The 24,640-nt window shown below is 40.1% G+C and overlaps 1 protein-coding gene across 4 annotated transcripts in view; it reads right to left on the minus strand.

The window, feature by feature from the left end:
• cd36 (CD36 molecule (CD36 blood group)) overlaps positions 1–24,218 on the minus strand; it is a 31,678-nt gene extending 7,460 nt beyond the window's left edge. Inside the window, exons 1-10 of one of the 4 annotated variants that reach the window (XM_073066584.1) lie at positions 23,973–24,218; positions 19,880–20,040; positions 16,119–16,263; positions 12,282–12,455; positions 11,306–11,397; positions 8,600–8,649; positions 6,445–6,514; positions 4,362–4,549; positions 2,374–2,492; positions 122–195 (exon numbers count right to left, since the gene is read on the minus strand). In XM_073066584.1, the coding sequence (XP_072922685.1) occupies positions 122–195; positions 2,374–2,492; positions 4,362–4,549; positions 6,445–6,514; positions 8,600–8,649; positions 11,306–11,397; positions 12,282–12,455; positions 16,119–16,263; positions 19,880–20,040; positions 23,973–24,092 (1,193 nt within the window). In that variant the 5' untranslated portion in view covers positions 24,093–24,218. The other 3 variants (XM_073066586.1, XM_073066585.1, XM_073066587.1) reach the window with 3 other exon arrangements.
• Between the last annotated feature and the right edge of the window lie 422 nt (positions 24,219–24,640).

The raw sequence follows: 24,640 nt of genomic DNA on the forward strand, positions 1-24,640 counted from the left end.
TTGAACGTGTCTGAGTCTTTTGGCAAGTAAAGACCCTAACAAAAAATTATATTTTTAATGTGAGAATTTAAACAGCTTCAAATATGCGCATGTTTGAGTACTTAATATAAATCCAACATACTTAATTTTCTTTGAAGGTTTAAACATTAAGTTGATTTGTATACGCTTAGCGATTCTTAACGAAAATCCAGTAACCTGCAAAGAAAAACAAAATATAAAAGCATCATACAGAGAGAAATTATATATTAAATATTGCCAATTGAACAGACAGTAAAACAGGTAATTCAGCCCAGATTGGGAATTTATGGAATTGACATGTTTTTTCACCATGATATTGTTTCAAATTTAACTTCACTCTTTCCCAGAATTAGAAAGTTTCATCAGGTTAAGTTGCGAGTTTCCACTCTACCATCATACATAAGTGGAAAAGGGTGGCTAGAGTGAATAAAGGTCCATTGGAGGACGAGAAGAGGGAATTGATATTAAGTTGAGGAAATGGCAGAGGCTTTGAATGACTATTTTGTGTCAGTCTTCCTGTTTGACACGTCTAACATGCCAAAGAGAGAAGTTATGGATGTGATGTGAGGTGAGGACCTCAATACAATAGCTATCACTAAAGAGGTGTTGCTGAGCAAACTTGTGGGCCTGAGATAGATAAGTCCCCTGGTCCCGATGGAATACACCCCAGGGTACTGAAAGAAATGGCAGAAGTGATAGCAGAGGCTTAGGTGATGATTTAGCAAAGTTCTCTGGACTCTGGGCAGTCCCGGTGGATTGGAAGGTGGCGAGTGTCACGCCACTGTTCGAAAAAGGATGGAGGCAAAAGGCAGGTGACTGTAGGCCAATTAGTTTAACATCTATAGTTGAGAAAATGCTTGAAGCTATCATTAAAAAAGAAATAGCGAGACATCTGGAAAGAAACGGATCCATCAGGCAGACGCAGCGTGGATTCAGCAAAAGGCAGGTCCTGTTTGACAAACTTACTGTTCTTTGAGGATATAATGAGTGCAATGGATAAAGGGGAACAGGTGGACATTATTTACTTGGATTTCCAGAGGGCATTCGATAAGGTGCTGTATAGAAAGACTTATCCATAAGATAAGGATGCTTAGAGTTGGGGGTGATGTATTAACATGGATAGAGGATTGGTTAACTAATAGAAAGTATAGAGTTGGGATACATGGGTGTTACTCTGGTTGGCAATCAGTGGTGAGCAGTGTGCCACAGGGATCGGTGCTGAGCCCACAACTGTTCACGATATATACATTAACGATCTGGAAGAAGAGACCGAGTGTGGTGTAAGTTTGCTGATGACACTAAACTGAGTGGAAAAGCAAATTGTACAGAGGATGTGGAGAGTCTGCAGACAGATATAGATAGGTTAAGTGAGTGAGCAAGGGTCTGGCAGACGGAGTACAATGTTGGTAAATGCGAGGTCATATCCACTTTGGAAGGTAAAATGGAAGATCAGATTATTACTTAAATGGTAAAAAAAATTGCAGAATGCTGCTATGCAGAGGGACTTGGGAATGTTTGTGCATGAATCACAAAAGGTTGGTTTGCAGGTGTAGCAGGCTATCAAGAAAGCAAATGGAATGTTGGCCTCATTGCTAGAGGGATTGAATTCAAGATCAGGGAGGTCATGCTGCAACTGTACAGGGTACTGGTGAGGCCACACCTGGAGTACTGTGTGCAGTTCTGGTCTCCTTACTTGAGGAAGGATATACTGGCTTTGGAGGGGGTGCAGAGGAGGTTCACAAGGTTGATTCCAGAGATGAGGGAGCTAGACAATGGGGAGAGATTGAGTCACCTGGGACTGTACTCACAGGAATTCAGAAGGATGAGAGAAGATCTTATAGAAACATATAGAATTATGAAAGGGATAGATAAGATAGACGCAGGAAAGTTAAGTTTCCACTGGCAGGTGAGACTATAACTAGGGGACATATCCTCAAGATTCGGGGAAGTAGATTTAGGGTGGAGAAGAGGAGAAACTGCTTTTCCCAAAGTGGTGAATCTGTGGAATTCTCTGCCCAATGAAGCAGTGGAGGCTGCCTCAGTAAGTATATTTAAGACAAGGTTGGTTAGGTTTTTGCATAGTAGGGGAATTAAGGGTTATGGGGAAAAGGCAGATAGGTGGAGATGAGTCCACAGCCAGATCAGCCATGATCGTATTGAACGGTGGAGCCGGCTCAGTGGGCCAGACGGCCGACTCCTGCTTCTATTTCTCATGTTCTTATGTTCTGAGTTGTCACTGCCATAGCTGGTTTTTTTTTAAACTATGTATTCCTTCAAATTTGAAATCTACTCCTTCCTCTTAGAAATATGCTGAAATTAATTCAATATTTTTAAAGAAAAATTGTTTTCACTTACAGGTTCCACATCAAGCAAGGTTTCATGTTCCTCCTTGTTGGGTCTCATTCCACCAATTGAGTTAACAAGTTCATCGCTAGCATACAGGAAGTGAGGGAGTGAAATATAAATTGGTTTTCCTGAAAGTTAATCACACCATTACACTGGAGTTGTGAGCTACACCACATCTGGGAGTCTTAGGAATATCTCACGGGTTAGAATCTAAGGCACAATATAAAATATCTTGATCATCAACTAGTATTGAGGCAGAAAACACAACAAAACTTGAATAAATAATAAATTCAATAATGAAAAATTATAACAAAACACCAGGAAAAAAAACAAAAATGAGAAAGCTCATTTATCCCATGCAAACTATTTCTTCTCCAGATCAAATAATATTCATTCTTTGGAACCTCTTACTTAATATCTTTCCTCCTCCTCTGGCATGCTTCTGACTATAGCTGCTGTTTTCCATTCCAACACCAAAAAACTCATGACTTTACTGCCTTCATCGACTTCAGCTGAATCTTCCTATCCCTTCATCCTCTATCTTCACCACTGGGCACACTTTGTCTATTATGAGTCCAGTAATTGTCAGAACAAATTATTTCATTTTTCTCCCATCTGGGGGTATCCTCCACTCTCCTAATTACTCCACTACTTCCACATCTACTCTGATCTATCTTCCTCTCTTACCGAACCACCTTCCCAGGCTGGTCAGGTCTGTGGCCACATTTCATTCTGAACTCTACCCCGACACAAATCCCGAATAGCTCCTTTTCAGTGAAGAAAATGTGCAACAGCCATTCTTGAGCCTCAGATGCCTGCGCTCAGGACTGAGTAAAATGTTTAATCCTGGCCTTTCTCAGCACTGCGTGTGCCAAGGTTACAACTGTGCTACCAAGGACCACCATTCAGCAGCATCTGTTCAGTGAGCTGAGTTTCTTTCTCTGTTATTGAATGAAATGGAGACACCTCTTTTTTCCCTTATTAGGAAGAGAGAGAGCCTGTGGTACGTCGAATACTGGGTGAACGAGTAGTCTTTGGGGTACTGCAAGTCCGTGTCTCTGCTGATGCTTTGCTGCACACTTGGGTGCTCGGTAGTGGGTGCTGATGCTTGCTTCTTTTTTCGCTGGTGGGGGAGCGGGCATCGTTGCTTTGCTGCTGCTTACGCATGGGATGGGGAGCTGGGGGGGGGCTTTGGGGTTCCAACATTTAACTGTCATTCATTCTTTGGGGTCACTCCTCTGTTTCTCGTGGATGGTTACAAAGAAAAAGAATTTCAGGATGTATATTGTATACTTTTCTCTGACATTAAATGTACCTTTGATATGGAAATTGCCCATCAATGACAAAAGCCCTTTGAATTGCAAAGTCTCAGGGAAATAAAGAATTTAAGATCTTCCATAATACTTGGTTAAGTGATCATACTTCCCAAGATTTATATAGGATATTGACAAAATCCCAAGTGATGCTTTCTTCCATTTAGTAGCCTCTCCATTGAAGAGACCACAGCAGAAGAGCCAATATACAGTAGTACTGGGTCTTTACTTAAGGAAGGATGTCAGTTCATTGGGAGCTTTATAAGGCTGATCCTTAAGTGGGTGGGTTGCCCTTTAAGAAAAAAAATTGGACAAGCTTGCCTTGTTTTGACTTGGGTTTAGAAGAATGACAGGGGCGACTGAAAAATCTAAGATTCTGAAAGGTCGTGCTGACATGATTCTTTGTCTATAGAGAGTCTAGAGCTAAGTCACTAATGAAAATATGAGGTCATCCCTTCAAGACAAAGGGGAGATGACAGTCTTCAAAGGGCAGTGGAAGTAGAATACAAGGTTTTAGAGAGACACCTGATCAGCAAGGGGCTGAGAGGTTACTGTGAGTAGACAGGAAGATATAGCTGAGGTTGCAATCAGATCTTATTAATGTTCAGAGCAGACTTGGGGTGCCCAGTGATCTACCCGTGCTGCAAATTCATACATCCATAAATCCATATGGCCATTACTTACCCTCTTTGCAGGAGCTAATTCCCAAGATTCCTGAAAAAGTACAGTTTTTTGATATCGTCATGTCTTTGCAATAGCAGTGGTTGTCAGGATTCCCAACAAAGGATGCAAGAGCCTTCGGAGGGATAACAAAACGATGGACAGGAATTTCCTTTAGTGATATCTTTTGTTCATACTCGGCATAGATGGACCTAAGGAATCAGTAGACATGAATTAGGTTTATTTTGTCCATCATAAACAGCAGCTAAAGTTTACTCTAGGCTGTTGTAAATTCATCCCTTCCTTTATGATGATGAAGCAATTCAACGTCTGCGCAGCACACTTCTGATCATTCGCCAAGCACCTCCGCTGTTCCAGATAGTCTGACCTGAGGAAGTGGCACTGTACGCAACTTTAAAATCTCCATGCTTGTCAAATGCAGTTTGCGCCTGTGAAGTGGAGTTCTAATCTGGGGCAGGTTTTTATGAATATAAATGTAAGGATGTGATGCTGAAGCTTTATAAGGCATTGATCAGATCACACTTGGAGTATTGTGAGCAGTTTTGGACCCTTTACCTAAGAAAGGGTGTGCTGACATTGAAGAGGGTTCAGAGGAGGTTCGCGAGAATGACCCCAGGAATGAAAAGGTTAATGTATGAGGAGCGTTTGATGTTACTGAGCATGTAATCACTGGAGTTTAGAAGAATGAGGTGGCGGGGGGATGGTACTTATTCAAACCTGTCAAATATGTGGAGAGAATGTTTCCTATAGTAGGGGAGTCTAGGAAGGCTATTGTGGCGCAGCCTCAGAAGAGAGGGACGTCCCTTTAGAACAGAGAAGAGGAATTATTTCTTTAGCCAGAGCATGATGAATCTGTGGAATATTTTGCCATTGATGGCTGTGGAGGCCAAGTCTTTTGGGTATACTTAAAGCAGAGGTTAATAGGTTCTTGATTAGTAAGGGTGTCGAAGGCAGGAGAATGGGGTTGAGAGGCATAATAATTCAGCCATGATGGAATGAAACAGACTCGATGGGCCAAATAGCCCAAGTCTTACAGTCTTATGGTTTGGGCATAAGATAAGGAGGATAAGATTAGCAGAAATGTGAGTGGACCAAGAAACTGGCTCCAGCCCACCAAAGTAACCAGTGCATGTAAGACCACTGTACTCAGCGCCATCTTAACCCACAGATGGTTACCCTGCAACCAACCAGCAGTATAGAAACATGGAATCATTACAGCAGAGACCATTTGGGCCAATGAGCCGACATCAGTTCTCTGTAAAAGCAAACCAGTCAATCTGTTTACTGGGTAACCCAGTCATGTTTACTGCTCCATATGTCTAACCAATTCCCCTTTCAACACCTTAGTAGGGTCTGCCTCCATCCCACTGTCAGACAATGAATTCCAAATCACGGCACGTCTCTCCAGCTTCTCCCGGCCTCCCAGCACCCACAACAAGGCGTGCTCACAAGGTAGCGTGAGCTTGTTTTGGAAGTCCATGGCTGAAGATGGGAATTTCTCAGTTTGGCAAAGCACGGTTAAGTTCTGGTAGCCTGGAAGTGCCAGGTGGAAGTACCCCCCAGGAGAAGTTGGTCTACTCCCACACAATGCTCCAATGTCACCCTAACACAGACATTACTTGAGAGTTTTGAGGATAACTGATTACAGGAAAAACCAAGATTGATCTTCTAAATGATATTAAATAACTTAGAAATGGTCATTACAGTGCTTACCTCTGGATATAAATAGATTTTGAATTATGAAGCACTTAAAAAGACAGTGTTATAGTTCAATTCCATGTAAACATAACTAAATCTATTCCTAATATTTGCATTGAATTTTTTTTTTGCAAATCCCCCAAAACATTACTTTTGTTACATAATCATTCAATCATATTCTGTTTCCTGGTAAGAAACACAAATTTACTTGGGGATATTTTTAAGTCTTTTTGAATAACTTTATAACAAATAGTTCAGCTACTTTTTTTTCAGTGTGGCATGGCTGGTGTTTAAAACAGTTAAATTTGCATTTGCATTGTTGATACCATTAGACTTCCAGAGAACTTCCAGTGTAGATGAATTGCACACAATTTCAGTTGTATATTACCTGCAAATGTCAGAAGAGAAAAAATATATTTTCTTTTCATTATGAAGAAATGGTGGAAATGAGCTTCCATCTGATGAAAGATACAGAACAAAATTACAGGCCATAATGCCAGTCCGTCAACACCCAGTAATTTCAAGTTAGTACTAGTTAACTGTCTGTCGGCTGCTGATGTAGTGATATTATGTACAGTTCTGGTCATCGAATTGTAGGAAAGATGTCAACAAAATAGAGAGAGTACAGAGGAGATTTACTAGAATGTTACCTGGGTTTCAGCACCTAAGTTACAGAGAAAGGTTGAACAAGTTAGGTCTTTATTCTTTGGAGCGTAGAAGGTTGAGGGGGGACTTGATAGAGGTATTTAAAATTATGAGGGGGATAGATAGAGTTGACGTGGATAGGCTTTTTCCATTGAGAGTAGGGGAGATTCAAACAAGAGGACATGAGTTGAGAGTTAGGGGGCAAAAGTTTAGGGATAACATGAGGGGGAACTTCTTTACTCAGAGAGTGGTAGCTGTGTGGAACAAGCTTCCAGTAGAAGTGGTAGAGGCAGGTTGAATATTGTCATTTTTTTTTTAATTGGATAGGTATATGGACAGGAAAGAAATAGAGGGTTATGGGCTGAGTGCAGGTTGGTGGGACTAGATAAGAGTAAGCGTTTGGCACTGACTAGAAGGGCCGAGATGGCCTGTTTCCATGCTGTAATTGTTATATGGTTATATCTACACTGAAATTCAGGGCAGAGGTCCCAGGTTCACATACGGCCGGCTCCTTGCACGCTTTCCAATTGTGCTGTGTTGAGCCTTGTAAAACAGAGAAACACTAAAGAAATGGTGAGTTGCCACCTGACGCGCCAGAGGGTGCAGTGAGGAACTTTAACTTCAACTTAACTAGTTAATTATCTGTGATTTATATGTTAAGTCACTCATTAATAAACTGACCTTTTTCTCTACGCTTATCTCTGCTTTATATCCATCCATCTAACCAAATTTAAATACACTAGATATTATCCAAAGATTCTGTAAAAGTAGTAGCAATAAGACAGGGATTCATTTGCAATTCTTCCCATCTAGTGCATTTGATGCATGTGATGTGGCCTCCTCTATAAAAGCAATTCTAAACACATATTCAGTGTCCGCTTTGCAAAGCACCTTCATTCCAGCTACTTGACATTTTAATTCCATGTTCCACTCCATTTCTGACCACTTTATCTGTGGCCACCTGCAGCTGATCTGAAGAAGTAGAGCGTAGGTTTGAGGAACAGCACCATCTTCTGGCCAGACATGTGAAAAGCTTTCAGCAATTTCAGATGATTTACTTCCACTGTTTATATCAACAGTGGCCAGTTCTGCCGTAGGTTATTCATTTGCAATGTTATCTTCAATTTTCTCTTTAAAGCTGATACATCTTTATCTGCTGGCACTTCTTCTTTTACAATTCAAACTTGCTTTTCGTTTATTCTCTCTCTCTCTCTCTCTCACTCTCTCTCTCTTTCTTTCTCCCTTTTTCTCTCTCTTTCTTTTTCTACCTCTCTCTCTTTCTCTCTGTCTCTTGCTTTTTCTCTCTTTGTCTCATTCTCTCCTCTCCCACTTTCTCTCTCTCTTCATCACTCACTCCCCCTCTCACTCTCTCTCTCTTTTTCTGTCTCCCTCTCTCTCATCAGCAAACCTCGAACTGGAAGCCCAAGCAGAATGATTCAGCAAACCATAACAGAACACGCTTAAAACTCATCTTGTGCAGTGTTCATCTGCTTCTTAAATTATTCCAGGTGGTTCATCTTCACTCCTCTATTTAACATACTGCACTGTTAGATTACTTTAAGAGAAAAGCAAACCTTTGGATAGAACAGCTAAATTCCCCTTTTAAATAGCCAGAAATAACAATGGGCAAGGGGGTGTAGTCCAAATGACGAAGTGATCGTTTGCTGTATGTATTTTTTTGATGCAGAAGATCATCAGCAAACTACACTGTTGGGTTAACACTTGTTCAGTTTCAAGTGCTTTTTCTTCTATGAAAAGTTGCTGATCATCTCAGAATTGGTCAGACTCTCCACATAAGGGAACCTAGTTCTTGCTGCTGTTACTGTTCAGTGTTTCTGCATGTTTTGTGTCTGTTTGGTATTGATGTCAAGGTTAGTTGGATTAGGCGCCAACCTTACCTGTGCCATTGATCATATCACAATAATTGTCATTCCAGAAAGGAAGTTTCCTGAAAATAGAATAATTATAATTCAAATTTTATTACATCTTAGAAGATACATTCATTGAGTTAAAGATAGTGGCATATCTTTAACTGCAGCTATGGGTGACAAAACTACCATTTAGAGATGGGAGGTTTTAGCAACTCTGATTAAAGCTATACCCTATCAGTATTTAATGGTGTATATTTTTATTAATATTTTTCAGTCTGAGTACCACTAGCAAGACCAGAGTTATTGCCCGGCCTTAATTACCCTTGAGAAGGCAGAACTTGAACCGCTCCAGTCTTTAGGAATTCTGGGAGATGCTGAAGGAATGGTGTTAAATTTCCAGACCAGGGCCAGGATGACGTGGGACTTGGAGGGGGTTTTCTGCAGTTGGTGATATTCTCATTCTTGCAGCCTGATCCTTCTTGGCGGTCATAGTTGTAGGTTTTGGGCAGATGTTGTGGGAGTAGTCCAGATGTGCAGGCTGCAGTACATTTTATCAATGCCGTGCACCGCAGTCACGGGTCACCTGTGATGGAGCAAATGAATGGTGGCTGTTGTTCTGGGATACGATGCAAATGCGATGCCTTGTCCTGGATAGCACTGAACACCCTAAGTATTTTAAGCATTACTCTCATGCAGTCACATGGAACGTGTTCCATCTTCCTCTGTATCTGTGTCCTGCTGATAGCGAAAAGCCTCTGGGATGTCAGAAGGTGGTTAGGGGCTGCCATAGTAACCGGTCATTTATAGCCCCAGCATGGATGTGATAAAAGTAATTAAGTATTTGATCAATGGACACCACCAGAAAGATAATACAGGAAGACACTGTGTAATTAATGCCAATAAGAATAAATGATAGGTCTTTCAGAGATATTGTAGATGATTTCTGGGCCAAATAGTGCTAGTAGATTCTGCACTCCATGCTTGAATGTTAGACATAGAACATTACAGCACAGGACAGGCCCTAAACCCACAATGTTGTGCCAACCTTTTAACCTACTCTAAGGTTTCTAACCCTTAGAATCTAACCCTTCCCTCCTACATTTTCTATCTTCTGTGTACCTACCTAAGAGTCTCTTAAATGCCCCTGATGTATCTACCCCAGCAGGATGTTCCACACACCCACAGCTCTCTGTGTAAAGGATTTATCTCTTACAGTCCCCTCTATATTTCCTTCAATCACCTTAAAATTATGCCCCCTTTGTAGTAGCCATTTCCAGCCTGTTGTCTAGGTTTTGCCTCATACAGGTATGGGCCCCTTCATTTACAAATAAGCTGTGAATGCTGTTACGTACCCGTGACACGTGACAGTGGTACCCTTGTCACGTGACTGGGGTTGAAGCTATACTGGACTTGAGGTAATGGTCTTGTGATGGTGGAGTGACGTCATTTTCCCGCCAGTAGAGGTCATGTGACAGGTTTTTTTTACAGGGTATAAAAGGAAGACCCCACCCTGTGGGGAGGGGCAGTTCGTGGCTGGATTTGCCATGTTGACTTCATGTCACTGCGTGATTTAATGTGATGACGCAGTTTAGTTGAAAGATGAAGTTTTATCTAATGCCTAAAGTTTAAAAGGTCATTGCCAGCAGTTTCTTTACAATACTGCTAGTGGAGAGTGAAGATAAGAGTTCGGGAATTAAAGATCGAGGAGAATCGAATTTCGACGGTGGAATGGGTTCGACCTTGTGTGATCCTCATTCGGAAGGATTTCATTGACTGTTCTCGTGTTAATCTCTGCAGGATAGCAGAAGATTGAGGACAGTGTGATAAAGGAAAGGTCAGTGCCTTTAAGCCGTTACGTTTCATCAAATTCTCCGTGGGAAGAGTTCGACTTTGGAGACTGAAGAAAACCGACGTGAAAGAGAATTTAAATCGTCTTAAAAAGTCTCTCCTTTTAAATGGACTGAGCATTTTTAACTTTTGGCAATATCACTTTAAACAACTGTTTTTGCAACATCGCTTTAAGAACTGTTTAAGCTTCATTGCTTTAAGAACTGTTAAGCTGCCGCACAGCAGCTGTTTTCCAGTTACGGTAGTGTTTGTTTACTTTTGGGGGGTTTGTTTTCAGTGTTTAATAAACGTGTTATTTGTTATAAAAACCCTTGCCTAACTCACATATGTTCATTGTTGCCTGAATATGTAACAATGCAATTTAACATTGTGCAACCATCTCCAAGTCTTCCCGCCTCTGACCTCCTGATGAAACAGCAGTGACTGACAAAACGTTCACCAGAGAAACTTCTGGTTAAGGCACTCAGCAAATAAACTGAATCAGGCTGGTGAGAGTATCAAAAGCAATTATTCTTCCCAATTTAAGGATAAAAAAATGTTAGCTTGTACTGTATACTGTGACCCTTAATTAGTTCAACAAAATGCAAAGTGTAATTTAGTACATTGTAAAACAATAAAAAATGAATTTATTCTTTAAACAATTCTGTAAGTAAAATAATGATTGATTATTGGCAAAAAATGGTTTAAAATATTTAATCTCAGGGAAGAAACAATAGATACAGCAGAAAACCCTTGGTTCACTTCTGTCTTGTGATTAGAAACACTTTAGAAGTGCTACATTTTGGCACGGGTACCCGACAGTATTAGTTTGCATCTTCCTTTATTCTGAAGGAAAGGTGCATAGGTTATATAAAAAGGTGAAATGAATTCAAAATTCGTACTCACTTCTCATTTCTCCAGCGGTCAATGACACCAACTTTGTGAATGTGATCTTTACCAGTGAACACATTATAGTATCCATCTGCTGTTCCATTGTACTGCAAATACAGACAAGTTAAATAATTAAACTGTCCCAACTGAATCACAATAAGTTGCAGCAATGGCACAAGAGATAGAAACAATTGTCCAGCCAAAGCAGTTCTAAATCAAACTGGTTCTGAAAATTGCTCTCGCTGGTTGATCATTTTCCAGAAGTTTCTGCAGGAAGTGATGGCACACACAGTGAACATCAGCCTGCACTTAGCCAGCTGTATAAAGCGAAGCAGATCATCTGAGTTATCAGTCTTAACAATTCCAATCAACAGAAAAGTGTTGTGTACCTGACATTTAAAGATTTAAGAGTAAAGGTCCCCTCCAAGAGGACCACAACCTTGTCATGGTTAGGAGGTTTGCGTGTCTCAAGGACCTGGAGAGCCATGTTGGCTGGAATCAGGGCTTTATGCTTTGGCTCTTGGTAGGGCCACCCATGTCAAACAGGTCAAAGGGTGGAGGCCAGACTAAGAGTGGTCTACCAGTCCATCAGACCTCCAGGTCCAGGGGTTCAGCTCAAGACTAACAACCCTGCCTGGTAAAACAAAACTGTTACAGAAACAGCAATGAAGAATCATTCTACATCTGAGTGCGACGGTATTCCTGAGTCTCCACCTGACTGACAGTAGTGAAAACCGAGAGGAAGCTACTGACATGACGAAGGATCCCTGAGCACCACCAGAGATGGAGGACCTTCACTGCTGCCATAAACACCAGCAGCATAATGAGCAGTAAATAAGTAAAGGTCCACAAGTAGGATTAGAATGGACAGGTACTGGAAGCAGGCGTGGACACAGTGAGCCAATGATATGCTTAAATCATTCTATAAACTGCAATGGAAATTCTTCAAGCAGCATTGGCAGCATTGTCACAAGTAGTGCAAAATACTTACCGGATAAAATATACCAGTAATTGAGTCTCGTACATTCATCTGTTTCAATATAGGATCTTCATATCCCCAAAGTAACTCCTCCACTGTTCTGTTCTGAAACAGGGAGGCATTTGCTTTTTTCAAGACATTATTGATGATGCCGTGGAATAATGGGGGAACAAGGGATGGTGCACCCTGTAAAAGGTAGAGATAAAATATATTTTAGCATTTAGTGGCTTCAGGACATATAATCTATATTGTGTTTACAGTTCTCCATTCACTTGTTCATCAAATACAAATTTATGTACAAGAACTTCTTTAGAGGGGAAAGGAAAAGGAAAGGAAAAGGAAAAAAAGTTAGCCCTTTATGGTATTTTGATATGACTTTTGGAGTCTTAAAATTGGATCAAAGGCAACATGCCAAATGTCTTTAGCTTCCTGAGGAAGGAGAGGTGTTAGTGTGCTTACTCAGCCAGTGTGCCTACACGATTTTACCCTCAGCAATTTTTATCAGAAAGCATTCTAGCTGGGTGCATCACTGCTTGGTATGGTAACTGCTCTGGCTGAGACCTCAAGGAATTGCAGAGAGTTGCGGACACAGCTCAGCTCAGCATGGAAACCAGCCTCCCCTCCATGGACTCTGTCTGCACGTCTTACTGCTCAACAAGCAGCCAACAAAATCAAAAACCCTCCCCACCCTAGACATTTCTCTCCCCATCCCCCAAATGGCAAAAGATACAAAAGCCTGATAGTACACACCATTAGGATCAAGGTCGGACTATTGGTGATGTTCACCCCTAGGAACTTGAAGCTATCAAACCTCTCAACCTCAGCACCATTGATTTAAACGCCATCTGTATCTGTATCGTCCCCTTAATGATCTGCTCTTTTGTTTTGCTGATATTAAGGGAAAAGTTGTTGCCATGACACCATTGCTCTAGGCTCTCCATTTCCTTCCTGTCCTCTGACTTATTGTTATTTGAGATTTGGCCACTATAGTCGTATCATCCACAAATTTACAAGTCCAGGTAGAGCAGAATCTGTCCATGCAGCTGTGAGAATGTAGAGAGCGGACGGCAGGGGCTGAGAAGGCAACCTTGTGGGGCACCAGGGTTGAAGATCATCATGGTGGAAGTTTGCTGCTTTTCCTTACTGATTGGGGTCTGTTGGTCAGGAAGTCAAGAAACCTATTGCAAAGGTAGATGTTGAGCCTCAGGTCTACTAATTTGGAGTTATATTGAATAAGGTATAAGAAAAATGCCCAGTTTTCCTTCCAAACTGGTAGTATGGTACCAGTTCAATGTCTCATTCAAAGGTTGATATCTTCAACAGTACAGCATTACCCAGGTACTGCACTCAGGTGTGGTGTCAGAATAGGCTTTTGGTTCTACTTAACGAACGGTGAACTCTTTAAGTTTTACCAGCTGCCTCACCAATAATGCTGGGAATTTTAAAAATTGACTTTTGTTAACAGCCTTTCAATACAGAGCTTCAGTAATTTCCCTTATTCAACAGCAACTGGAGATCTTTGAGACTTTGAAATGCTGAGGCTATCACAAGGCCCATTGTAGAAGGAAATACAGATATATAAATATTATTTCCTACAGTCCCTATGTCAGCTACTGACAATGAAATCAGAGGCTACAGAAGGTGACAGTGAGATGCTGCAAGAATCACACACATCGTTCCTCACGAAGATTATTGTAGGAGAATTCCTCCATTGACCTCCAAATGAGAGCCCAAACCCTTTCCAGTAACTTGTCCTCCATTGCATGAATGTTGTTCCTCGAGGGCAATACCCAAGTGTGTCTGCCAGCAGCTGGTTTGTCCAATTGCTCGAAGTCAGCAAAAAGCCCTAGAGCTCCTAGTGCACCACTCCCTGTAGACTTTGCCACATAAATTAGTACAAAAGTAATAAACACATGTAGACTCATAACAACAGCCAGAAAAATAAATCAACATGCAACTAGCATGAACATGAGAAGAAGGGGATAGATAGGAGTCCTTTGAAGTGGCAGGAGGTGTACTTCTCAATAGTGAGATGTTTTTCTCCCTCTACGACACAAGACTAAGAAAGGTCATTAGCTGTAGTACTGAGTTCCAAAGTGACACTTTTGCTAAATTAGCATTTTCTTAGAAGAAATAAGACATAGGAGCAGAATTGAGCCATTCAGCCCATCGAGTCTGTTCCATCATTCTATAATGGAAGATGGAGCAAATTGTGAAGCAATTTACTAACATGGGGAGATTCTTCTTTATCTGATTTATGAACATGATAATGATTAATCTGAATAGAAACAAAGAAAGGCAAAATCTTGTCCAAAAAAGACTCTGGTCACCCAATTAGCAAATGTAAAACTTTGATACCCCCACCCCCAACACTCAAACACTGGCTTCAAGTGCAACAAAATACTCACACAAGTAACCAGAAAAGTTCTAAAAGGAAGAGAACCATCCCTATATAATGGCCCCTAACCTCACGTTTTCCCTCCCCATTTCAACCTCACGGCAAGCTATGATAATTGTCTAGAAATAGAATGGTAACTTCACAGAAGCAGGCTCTTTGGCACATCTAGTCAGTACCTGTTGTATTTAAAATAATCCAAGCAATCCCATTCCCCTAACTCCTCTCTAAATATTCTTTCCCTCTGATATTTATTTTGCTCCCTTCTGTACTTTACAAATTTGCCTCCATTACTCCCCTTGGCAATGCATTTCAGAACCCAGTGAGTGACATGCGTAAAAAATGTTTTCCTTTTGATATTCTGTGTCCTTTTGCCAGTAACATTCATTCCATGTAGCCAAGTTTTTGACACCCCCCCATCAATAAGAATAACTTCCCTCGATTTGTTTTTCTCTTCATAACAGTAAATCTGATCCTCTTCCATCTGCCTCCATCCCAAGGAAAGTACAAAGTCTTTTTACCTCTTACTTTTTACATCCGATCTAAATTTCCTCTAATTAACTCAGCTCACACTTTGTGTAATGACTTGGTACCTATTATACAAGCAACACACACAAAATGCTGGATGAACTCAGCCATCCAGGCAGCATCTATGGAAAACATACAGTCAGCATTTCAGGCTTTCTCTTGTTTGTAGTACCTATTACATGCACTTTTTTTCTCTCAGTCGATTTTACTGTCTTTTCACTCATCCATGGAGCATGAAACATAGAGTAGCTGAATAATTTAACTTAAGACATTCCTCATTTTTCAGTCATAGTTCTATCTACCAAGCTCATTGAAACTACAGTTGATGACTCTAATTTGGTGTGATCTATATTTCTTTTCATAACTGTTTCAAACTTTCTGAAAGGTATGAATTAGGACAAAGTGAGCCACTCAAGTCCTTGACACTATTCCACTGTTCAGTAGTATCCTGACTGTCCTCATTGGAGCTTCAACTCTTTCAACCCCTTGTTTATTAGAGTCTACCTTTCACTGCTTAAAAATAACCAGACTCTGCTTTCACCAGTCTCTGAGGAAGAGAATTCATAAGACTCATGACCCTCTGAGAGAGAAAAATATCGCTTCATCTTTAATCTGAGTGGGTGGCCCCCTTATTTATAAACAGTGAGCCCTAATTCTAGGTGCAGCCACAGAATGAAACCTCTCCTCCACATTCACAATGTCAAGACCCTTCGAGATCTCATACCTTTGCAAGTCATCTCTCACTCTTCTAAATTCCAATGGATACAAGCCTATCCAAACTTCCTTCATTAGGTAACCCACCATTCAAAGTACTGATTTTGTACACCTTTTAACTCAATACAGAGGGCTTTAATGGTGGTATGCATTGCTGAGTCTGACTTATTGATTGGTATCTAACGGTTTTGATAAATGCTTTTGTTGCTTACCGCAGCAATAAGGTTGAGGGCTGTCAGTCTGTCTGTGGGTGACCCCACTGACATGGTGGGCTCGAAGATGGCTGAATAGGGCTGGAGGTATGAAGCCGTGTAATTATCATTCATTGTAACATTGCTCTTCGGCAGGTACCGCACCCTAGAAATAAAATCAATAGAAACGCTACACATATTGTAATATACAGCACAACTAAGAAGTTTTATAGCAGTTTTATGGTGAATATATAAAGGTGCTTTGTAGCAGAGAAGCAGGATGTGAGTGAAAGGCTTTTTTTACAGGAAAGGAATGAAGAGTGTGAGAGTTATATGGAGTTCATCTGTCAGGAAACTCACCGCAAAAATTCCATCAACTACATGCGGAACATTAAAATATTAAAATATTCCCAAAACTTTTATTTTTGCAGCATTTAAATTACTAGAGGGATATAAAAACATTAGCTGGGATTTTTCAAACAGTTATATAATTGTTTGGGTGTTATGTAATAACCCAGATCTTATTAGGGAGCTTAATGTAAAGGAATCCTTAGGAGACAGTGATCATAATATGATTGAATTCATACTGGAATTTGAGAGAGAAAAGCATAAGTCACATGTATCAGTATCACAATGGAATAAAGGGAATTACAGTGGCATGGGAGAGCAGCTTGTCCAGCTGGATTGGAGAAGGATACTGATGGGGATGACAGCAGAATGGAGATGGCTGAAGTTTCTGGGAATAGTTCACAAGGCGTAGGATAGATTTGTCCCACAGAAGAAGTTCTCAAATTGCAGGGACTGACAAAGGAAGTTAAAGACTGCATAAAAGCCAAGGAAAGGGCCTTTAAGTGAGTAGAAAGTTGGATGACTGGGAAGCTTTTAAAATCCAACAAAAGGCAACTAAAAAAAAGCTATAAGAAGGGAAAAGATGAAATATGAGGGCAAACTTGCCAATAATACAAAGCAGGATATTAAAACTTTTTTCAGTTATATAAAGAGTAAAAGGGTGGTGAGAGTTGATATTGGACCACTGGAAAATGATGCTGGTGAGTTAGTCAGGTCAAGTCAAGTCAATTTTTATTGTCATTTCGACCATAACTGCTGGTATAGTACACAGTAAAAATGAGACAACGTTTTTCAGGACCATGGTGCTACATGAAACAGTACAAAAACTACACTGAACTATGTGAAAACAACACAGAAAAAAAACTACACTAGACTACAGAACTACCCAGGACTGCATAAAGTGCACAAAACAGTGCAGGCATTAAAATAATAAAACAAACAAGACAATAGGCACAGTAAGTTGGTATCAGTCCAGGCTTTGGGTATTGTGGAGTCTGATGGCTTGGGGGAAGTTAGTAATGGGGAACAAAGAAATGGCAGATGAATTTAAAGGGTTCTTTGCTTCAGTCTTCACTGTGGAAGACACTAGCAGTGTGCCAGAGGTCCATAAGTGTCAGGAAGCAGGAGTGAGTGCCATTGCTATTACAAAGGAAAAAGCACTAGGCACATTGAAAGGTGAATAAATCACCTGGACCAGATGGACTGTCCTGAGAGAGGTTGCTGAAGACATAATGGATGCATTGTTGTGATCTTTCATGAATCACTTGCTTCTGGCATGGTCCCAGAGGACTGGAAATGTCACTCCACTCTTTAAGAAGGGGGAAGACAAAAGAAAGGAAATTTTAGGCTGGTTAGCCTAACCTCGGTGGTTGGAGTTTGCGATTAAGGATGAGGTTTTGGGGTACTAGGAGACTAATGATAAAATAAGTCAAAGTCAGCATGGTTTCTGTGAAGGGAAATCTTGCCTGACAAATCTGTTAGAGTTCTTCGAGGAAGTAACAAGTAGGGTGGACAAAGGAGAGGCAGTGGATATCATTTATGGATTTTCAGAAGGCATTTTATAAGGTGGTCCACATGAAGGTGTCTAACAAGATAAAATCCTGTGGTATTACAGAAAGATTCGGGCATTACAGGAGGGATAAAGGGGGCCTTCTCTGGTTGGCTCCCAGTGACTGGTGGTGTTCCTCATGGGTTAGTATTGGGACTGCTACATTTCTCATTGTTTTTCAATGATTTGGATAATGGAATTGATGGCTTTGTGGTAAAGTTTACAAATGAAACAAAGATAGATGGAGGGGTAGGTCTTGCTGAGGAAGCAATATGATTGCAGCAGGACTTAGACAAATTGGAAGAATGGGCAATAAGTGGCAGATGGAATACAGTGTTGGGAAATGTAAGATGCATTTTAGTAAAAGGAACAATAGTACGGACTATTATCTAAATGGGGAGTAGGTTCAAACATCAGAGGTGCGGAGGGACTTAGGAGTTCTCGTGCAAGACTCCCAGAAGGTTAATTTACAGGTTGAGTCTGCAGTAAAGAAGGCAAATGCAATGGTGGCATTTATTTCAAGGGGAATAGAATATAAAAGCAAAGAGATAATACTGAGGCTTTATAAGACACTAGTCAGGCCGCACTTGGAGTATTGTCAATAGGTTTGAGCCCCATATCTCAGAAAGAATGTGTTGTCATTGGAGACAGTCCAGGGGAGGTTCACGAGGATGATTCCAGCAATGAAGGGGTTAACATGTGAGGAGCGTTTGGCAGCTTTGGGCCTGTACTCAATGGAATTCAGAAGAATGCAGAGGGATCTCATTGAAACCTACTGAATGTTGAAAGGCATAGACAGTGGATGTGGAGAGGATATTTCCTATGCTGGGGGTATCCAGAACTAGAGGGCACAGTCTCAAAATTGAGGAGTGACTTTTTACAACAAAGGTAAGGAGGAATTCTTTTAGCCAAAGAGCGCTGAATCTGTGGAATGCTCTGCCACTGACTGCAGTAGAGGCCAAGTCTGTGCGTATACTTAAGGAGGAAGATGATAGATTCCTGATTGGTTGAGGCACCAAAGGATATGGTGAGAAGGCAGGTGTATGGGGTCAAGTAGGATCCAGGATAAGCCATAATGGAATGGCAGAGCAGACTTGATGGGCTGAACTGCCTAATTCTGCTCTTATGTCTTATGGTCTTATAGTCTTATATGTAGATTGGTGTAACAGAGAGTTTGAATGATAACCAAAACCACAGGAAAGTTTGTGATATAATATTCCAACCACGAGATTTTCTCTCCGTAAGTCTATTCTCTTTTTCACTTTAGTTTACAAGATTTGCAGCAAGATATATTGATTTATATTTGTTCTTTTCCTGTTCTCCCCCATCCTTTGGTTGCAGACACTAAGTACGTTTCTAAGTAGTGATCTTCAGCAGCTAACCCAGGAGACTTGTGTTCCTCCAGGGGTTCTTGTTTTCAAACTATTTGGCATCAGACTAATTCAGTCGTTGGCCAGTATGATACACTTCCGCAAGGGGACGTTGGATAGCAATGGGCAATAGAACCTGGTCAGTTTCTCTAGCCAGGTGCCAAGGTCAGTGATAGCTCCCAACTATCTACTCTACCAAGGCTCGGTTAATTCAACTGAGTTGTACATTGGCTAACTGTAATGGGTGAGTTCACTGTAAAGCATGCGTTGTTTCTTTTCCTGATGCGTTGGCAGCAAAGGATTTGATTGGGAGGCCAACCTGTGGCTGAGAAATGATGGAAGAGGGTGTCATTGCTATCTGGAGAAGACAAATCTCGGAGTTGTATACGGATACATACTTTGACAATAAATGAACCTTTGAGAGCTGATCATCTCAGTTGGCGGACAGCATTCTGACAGACATCTGAAGATTCAGTTTAATAGCACCAAGTTTTTGATAATTTTATGACATGTACCGGTAGGTGTAGGGTCCTCTTTGCTCAACCATAGGTTTAGCACCAGAATTTATAATCTCTGATGGATTTTTCACATGGAACAGCCAGAACTGCCTGTAGACTGGACTCCCAGTCTGTATCCAGTTCTCATAAGCAAGAGTGCCTTCTTCAATAACACCTTCCTATGAGAGATTGAAAAGACTGTTAAATTATCAGTACAATAAGATAGACTCTCGATCTCACAATCTACCTTGTTATGGCCTCCCACATTACTGTTCAATGTACGTGTGTAAATAAATGAATCGGAATCTGTCTGCCTGCACGTTTCCCAGGAACTGTAACACATCATCCTGTGTTTAAGTCTTTGGGCTAGGTTGTGACTATTTATGATGTATATTCTAGCTTTTTCAGTCCCCCCAAAAGGCATCATCTCACAAGCTTCAGGATTAAGTTCAATTCGCCATTTCTCTGCTCATTTTACCAACTGGTCAAAATGGCCCAAGCTGGGGAACAGTCTTGTCTGAGCACACTCTGTCATGTTTTACATGATGGTAATGAGATGATTATAATGGTTGGACTGCAAAATGGTTGTTGGGTTTATGCTTGTGTACCCGACTTTCTTAACATTGTCTATCTGCATGTGACTGATCTATTTCTGGAGATTGTTTCCTTTCCCAAAGTTGCATTAAGAGATCCTTGGTGTGTGCCTCTCAGTGACTGTCCTTTCCTCCGTCAATCACCAAAATATGAGCATACAGGATATAATAAAATCTCTCAATGATCTGGCTCTTTTGCTACCCAGATGCCAGAATGTACAGGCATCAGTTCTTCAGAGTTGCTATCATTCTCCCTATTTCATCAACTGTCCATTTTCCTCCACATACGCTCTCTGATCTGTTGAATTCTTCCCACGGCTTTTCCTTGCTCCAGATTCAGGCAAGTGAAGTCTCTTGTGTCTCCCTATTTCACCGCTCGGTCCGTTGTGAGAAAACTGCAGCACACAGTTTTCCAAAACCCGAAATGACCAGTTTGCGAAATACTTTAATAATGCAATTTGAACTCTGAACAGTGCTTCACCATCAAATAAATCACACAAATGCACATATTATCTGTTAAACTAATCAGGTAAAAAACCTTCCTGTGATTGTCCTCTAACTGATAAACGTCATGGGAACATAGTGCATTAAAAACTTGAGTTCAAAGTAAACAGATACTTATATTTTTCAAACCTGAATTATATGACAAACATGCACATAAATTTCAATAATCTATTGAAAGATCACATATAAGGATTAAATGAAAACATCTCAAAAAGCAAGATCACAACTGACCCTTTTCCATTCAGTGCTTTTGAATATCAGAAGCTGCTTGTTTGTATATCAAGTATTGTAACAAGAGGATGTACTTGGAGACAATTATTAATGTTTTTACATGAATTTGCAGCTGTTATTGGGAGTAAATTATTAATAAATATTGCAGGTCAAAGGTTAACTCGATCCTTAGACTTGCACGCAAGACACAAAATTCTGCCAGAGATTTTAATAAATTGGTGAACTTTACCCCTATTGGCCAATTTTTCAGCCTCACAAACAAACCATGTTGCTCTGGTTGCACCAGGGTTCCCTTATAATACTGAGTAGAAACAAATTAATTTACTAACCAACACCTTTTCCCCAAATGCTTCTCCTAGTCATGTCAAGAATGGGAACCTTTAAAAATCCCAGCCTCCCTACAATTCATAACTGTGATTATAGATAGATTTTCTTTCATATTTGTAATACGCTTAAGTTGTAATTCTTCCACCATAAATCCTGAACCCAGCACAGTCTGTAGAAGGCATCAAATCACATATCATTACCATACACTTTTTAAGTAATGGCTTCTCATAATATCCAAACTGGAATGATGTTGATTACTTGTTCAACTTCCATTACTTCCATTAACTCAGTTGACTTTCATGTGAGGCAGAAGTTTCCATATACAGTAATATACAGTATGTCTTGTAATTGATGCTATAGCTACTTGTGTGTGTTGCCTAAACCCTCATAAGTCACCCCTCAGCTGAAAAAAATTATTAATCAACTTTTATTCCATAAGTCAAGGACATGGAAGAGATCAAAAGCTTGATATGCCAATATGCAAATTAAATTAAATCTGTCAGATCTACCAAATAGGAGTCATAGAGTTGTGGTTGTGAATTGAAGACAAGTGCAACCAATACCAGACACAACATTGAAGTGACTGTTAAATGCCATGGAAAATGATAAACTGCAGAGTCTAAACGATGGCTGCATTTGACAGTGAATATACTATAAGTGAGGCTATCAGCACCCATTAGTAAATAATCCTTAAAGTCTAGAAACTGCTGTAAGCAATTTCCTTGCATTCAGATATCTATCAAATGTTAGTTGTTTGGTGATGGACAAGTACCACCAAACAAATTCTTTGGCTTTGAAAAAAAAACAAATTTACATAAGTGGGGCTGCTTTCCCTCAGAAGGAAATTAATGTTAGAAATTTTAAAATTACAAGTTTTTAATTCTCCTCTTTCACCCTTATGTCTCTCTCACTTAATCCTTTCTCAGTTCTAACATCTTTATTCTATTCTGTGTTACCTGATTTACTTCATCAGATTTAAGTACATAGACAGTGTACTGAATGCTGATAAAAAATCTACAAGTGATGAAGATGGCAGCGACGATGATGAAGCCAAAAGATGTACTATTGACAAGTTGATTGAGTTGTTGGGTGATATAATTAAAGAGCTAGAGAGACGTACTTTCCTGATGAACAAGAGCTAATGAATTTGTATTTGATGCAAGAAAAATTACACAGGGAGAGATCAAAACACATGAAGCAACTTCGCCTGGATGAAACGTTTAAAAAGATAACCAAGACACAACATTCTTTGTAAGCACAGTAATTAATAAACTTACATTTAATTCTTGTATAATTAATAATCCTTTTTTAGCTTCTATGGTCCATTTTTGCCATCATTATCGCGTGATCATTAATCCGCAAAAACATTAATCTGGCAAGGCTGAGGAACCGAGGGTGCCAGAAAATCGGTGGTCAACCTCTGTTTTGTTTTGCACCTTGGCCATGGAGGAACACTTTTGTTTGGCTGTATTCACGAGTATTCGTGTATGGTTAAATGATAATTAAACCTGAACTCGAACTTGCCTCCGCTTGCAAAAGTATATACCAGTAATCCTCAGACTAAGTCTCTTGAGCCACTTTTGGCTTTTTGACATGCGGCATGTGGATTTTCATGACATTTCCCATTTGCTTCAGAATATACAGTCTTGTCGCAGTGGACCAGAAAATTATAGTTATACATTATTTCCTATTAAAGACAATTAGACAAAAAAGAATCCTTTGAGCAATCACATGCATTCTTCTTTTAAATGTTAACTCCTGATCGAACGGATATGAAGCTAAAAATGTTGAAAGCTGCAAAGTAAGCAAATACAGATCTTTTAACGTACGGTTGGAACACAGATTGACTGAGCTGGGGATTGGGACCAGTTAATGTGCAACAGTTTGATTGCACAATGCAAAAAGGAATAAAAGATGAAATGAAAGAGACAAACTTGATCATGCCTTCACCACACAAAGGAAGCGTCCCCTCCCTCTAGCTGTCCCAAGCATTCATCCCAGCTCCATAGAACTTGTGTCTTAGGACAGTCATACAGCCAGATAGTTACTACCTGTGTGTGTGTGTGTGTGTGTGTGTATTTTACACAATTCGACTTTTTAATATTATAAACCCGTGTTTAGGAAATGTGGTACTGTATGCAGAGTATGTGGCCCTTTCAGTTAAAGTCAATTGGGAATGTGGTTTAAGAGTTCCACAGCTGTATGACCATTTTTAATTGTAATATTTTCTATGCAAAAAAGTAGTTTTGCAGGAGATTTGTTTCATACTTATGACGTCAATGTGCATAATCTTTTAAACAAATGAATAAATACGATCTCAGATTACACTACCGAAATTTATCAATGTGATAATGCATGAACATCGTACATATAAAATATTTTTACCACATCACTTTTTGAACACTTAATGAAAAACTGACCATATATATTTACATAAGTTCAGAATATGCCTGTACCTTATTTATGGTCTTATGAACAATCTCATTTCCAACAGGTATCAGAATACCTCCAATTATCAACAAGAGCGCGCCGACAGCAATTCCGATGCTAAGTAAGACTATTTTGTGACAGCCCATAGTTCCTAACCAGTAGATTAAGGCAAAATATTTTGGTGCGGAGTAGGTGTTCAGCTAAAGCAGCAGCCAGCAGTCAGCAAAGAGACACTCTGGGAGCAGGGAGACTTATAAATACCCAGCTATTGAAAGAGCATTTGACAGCAAATTAGAAGGAAGCACTGATAACGTGGGGTTTGATTGCTGGAAAATGCAAATCACATCAAATCTGCTTGTCTAAACAAACAAAGGTCAGACACCAAAGTTCACATGATAAGAGAATGTGCAATATCAGTGAATCAACACGCAACAGATCCCTAAGTCTACTTTGTCTGCTATTTATAAAGCTGTTAATGAAGGACTTCAACTGATGACACCATTGGAAAAAATGTTGAATTTCCCCATGGGGATGAATAAAGTATCTATCTATCTATCTATCTATCTATCTATCTATCTATCAAAGTGAAATAATGAACTATATGAGGGTTAACCATTCTTCAGCTAAAAATGCCAGAGCTTGGAATGAACGATTTATGGGATGAGTGCAGATTCATCAAATGGAACTAGGAGAT

Source organism: Hemitrygon akajei, chromosome 14 (genome assembly GCF_048418815.1).
Source record: "Hemitrygon akajei chromosome 14, sHemAka1.3, whole genome shotgun sequence".
Classification (NCBI taxonomy): Eukaryota; Metazoa; Chordata; class Chondrichthyes; order Myliobatiformes; family Dasyatidae; genus Hemitrygon; species Hemitrygon akajei.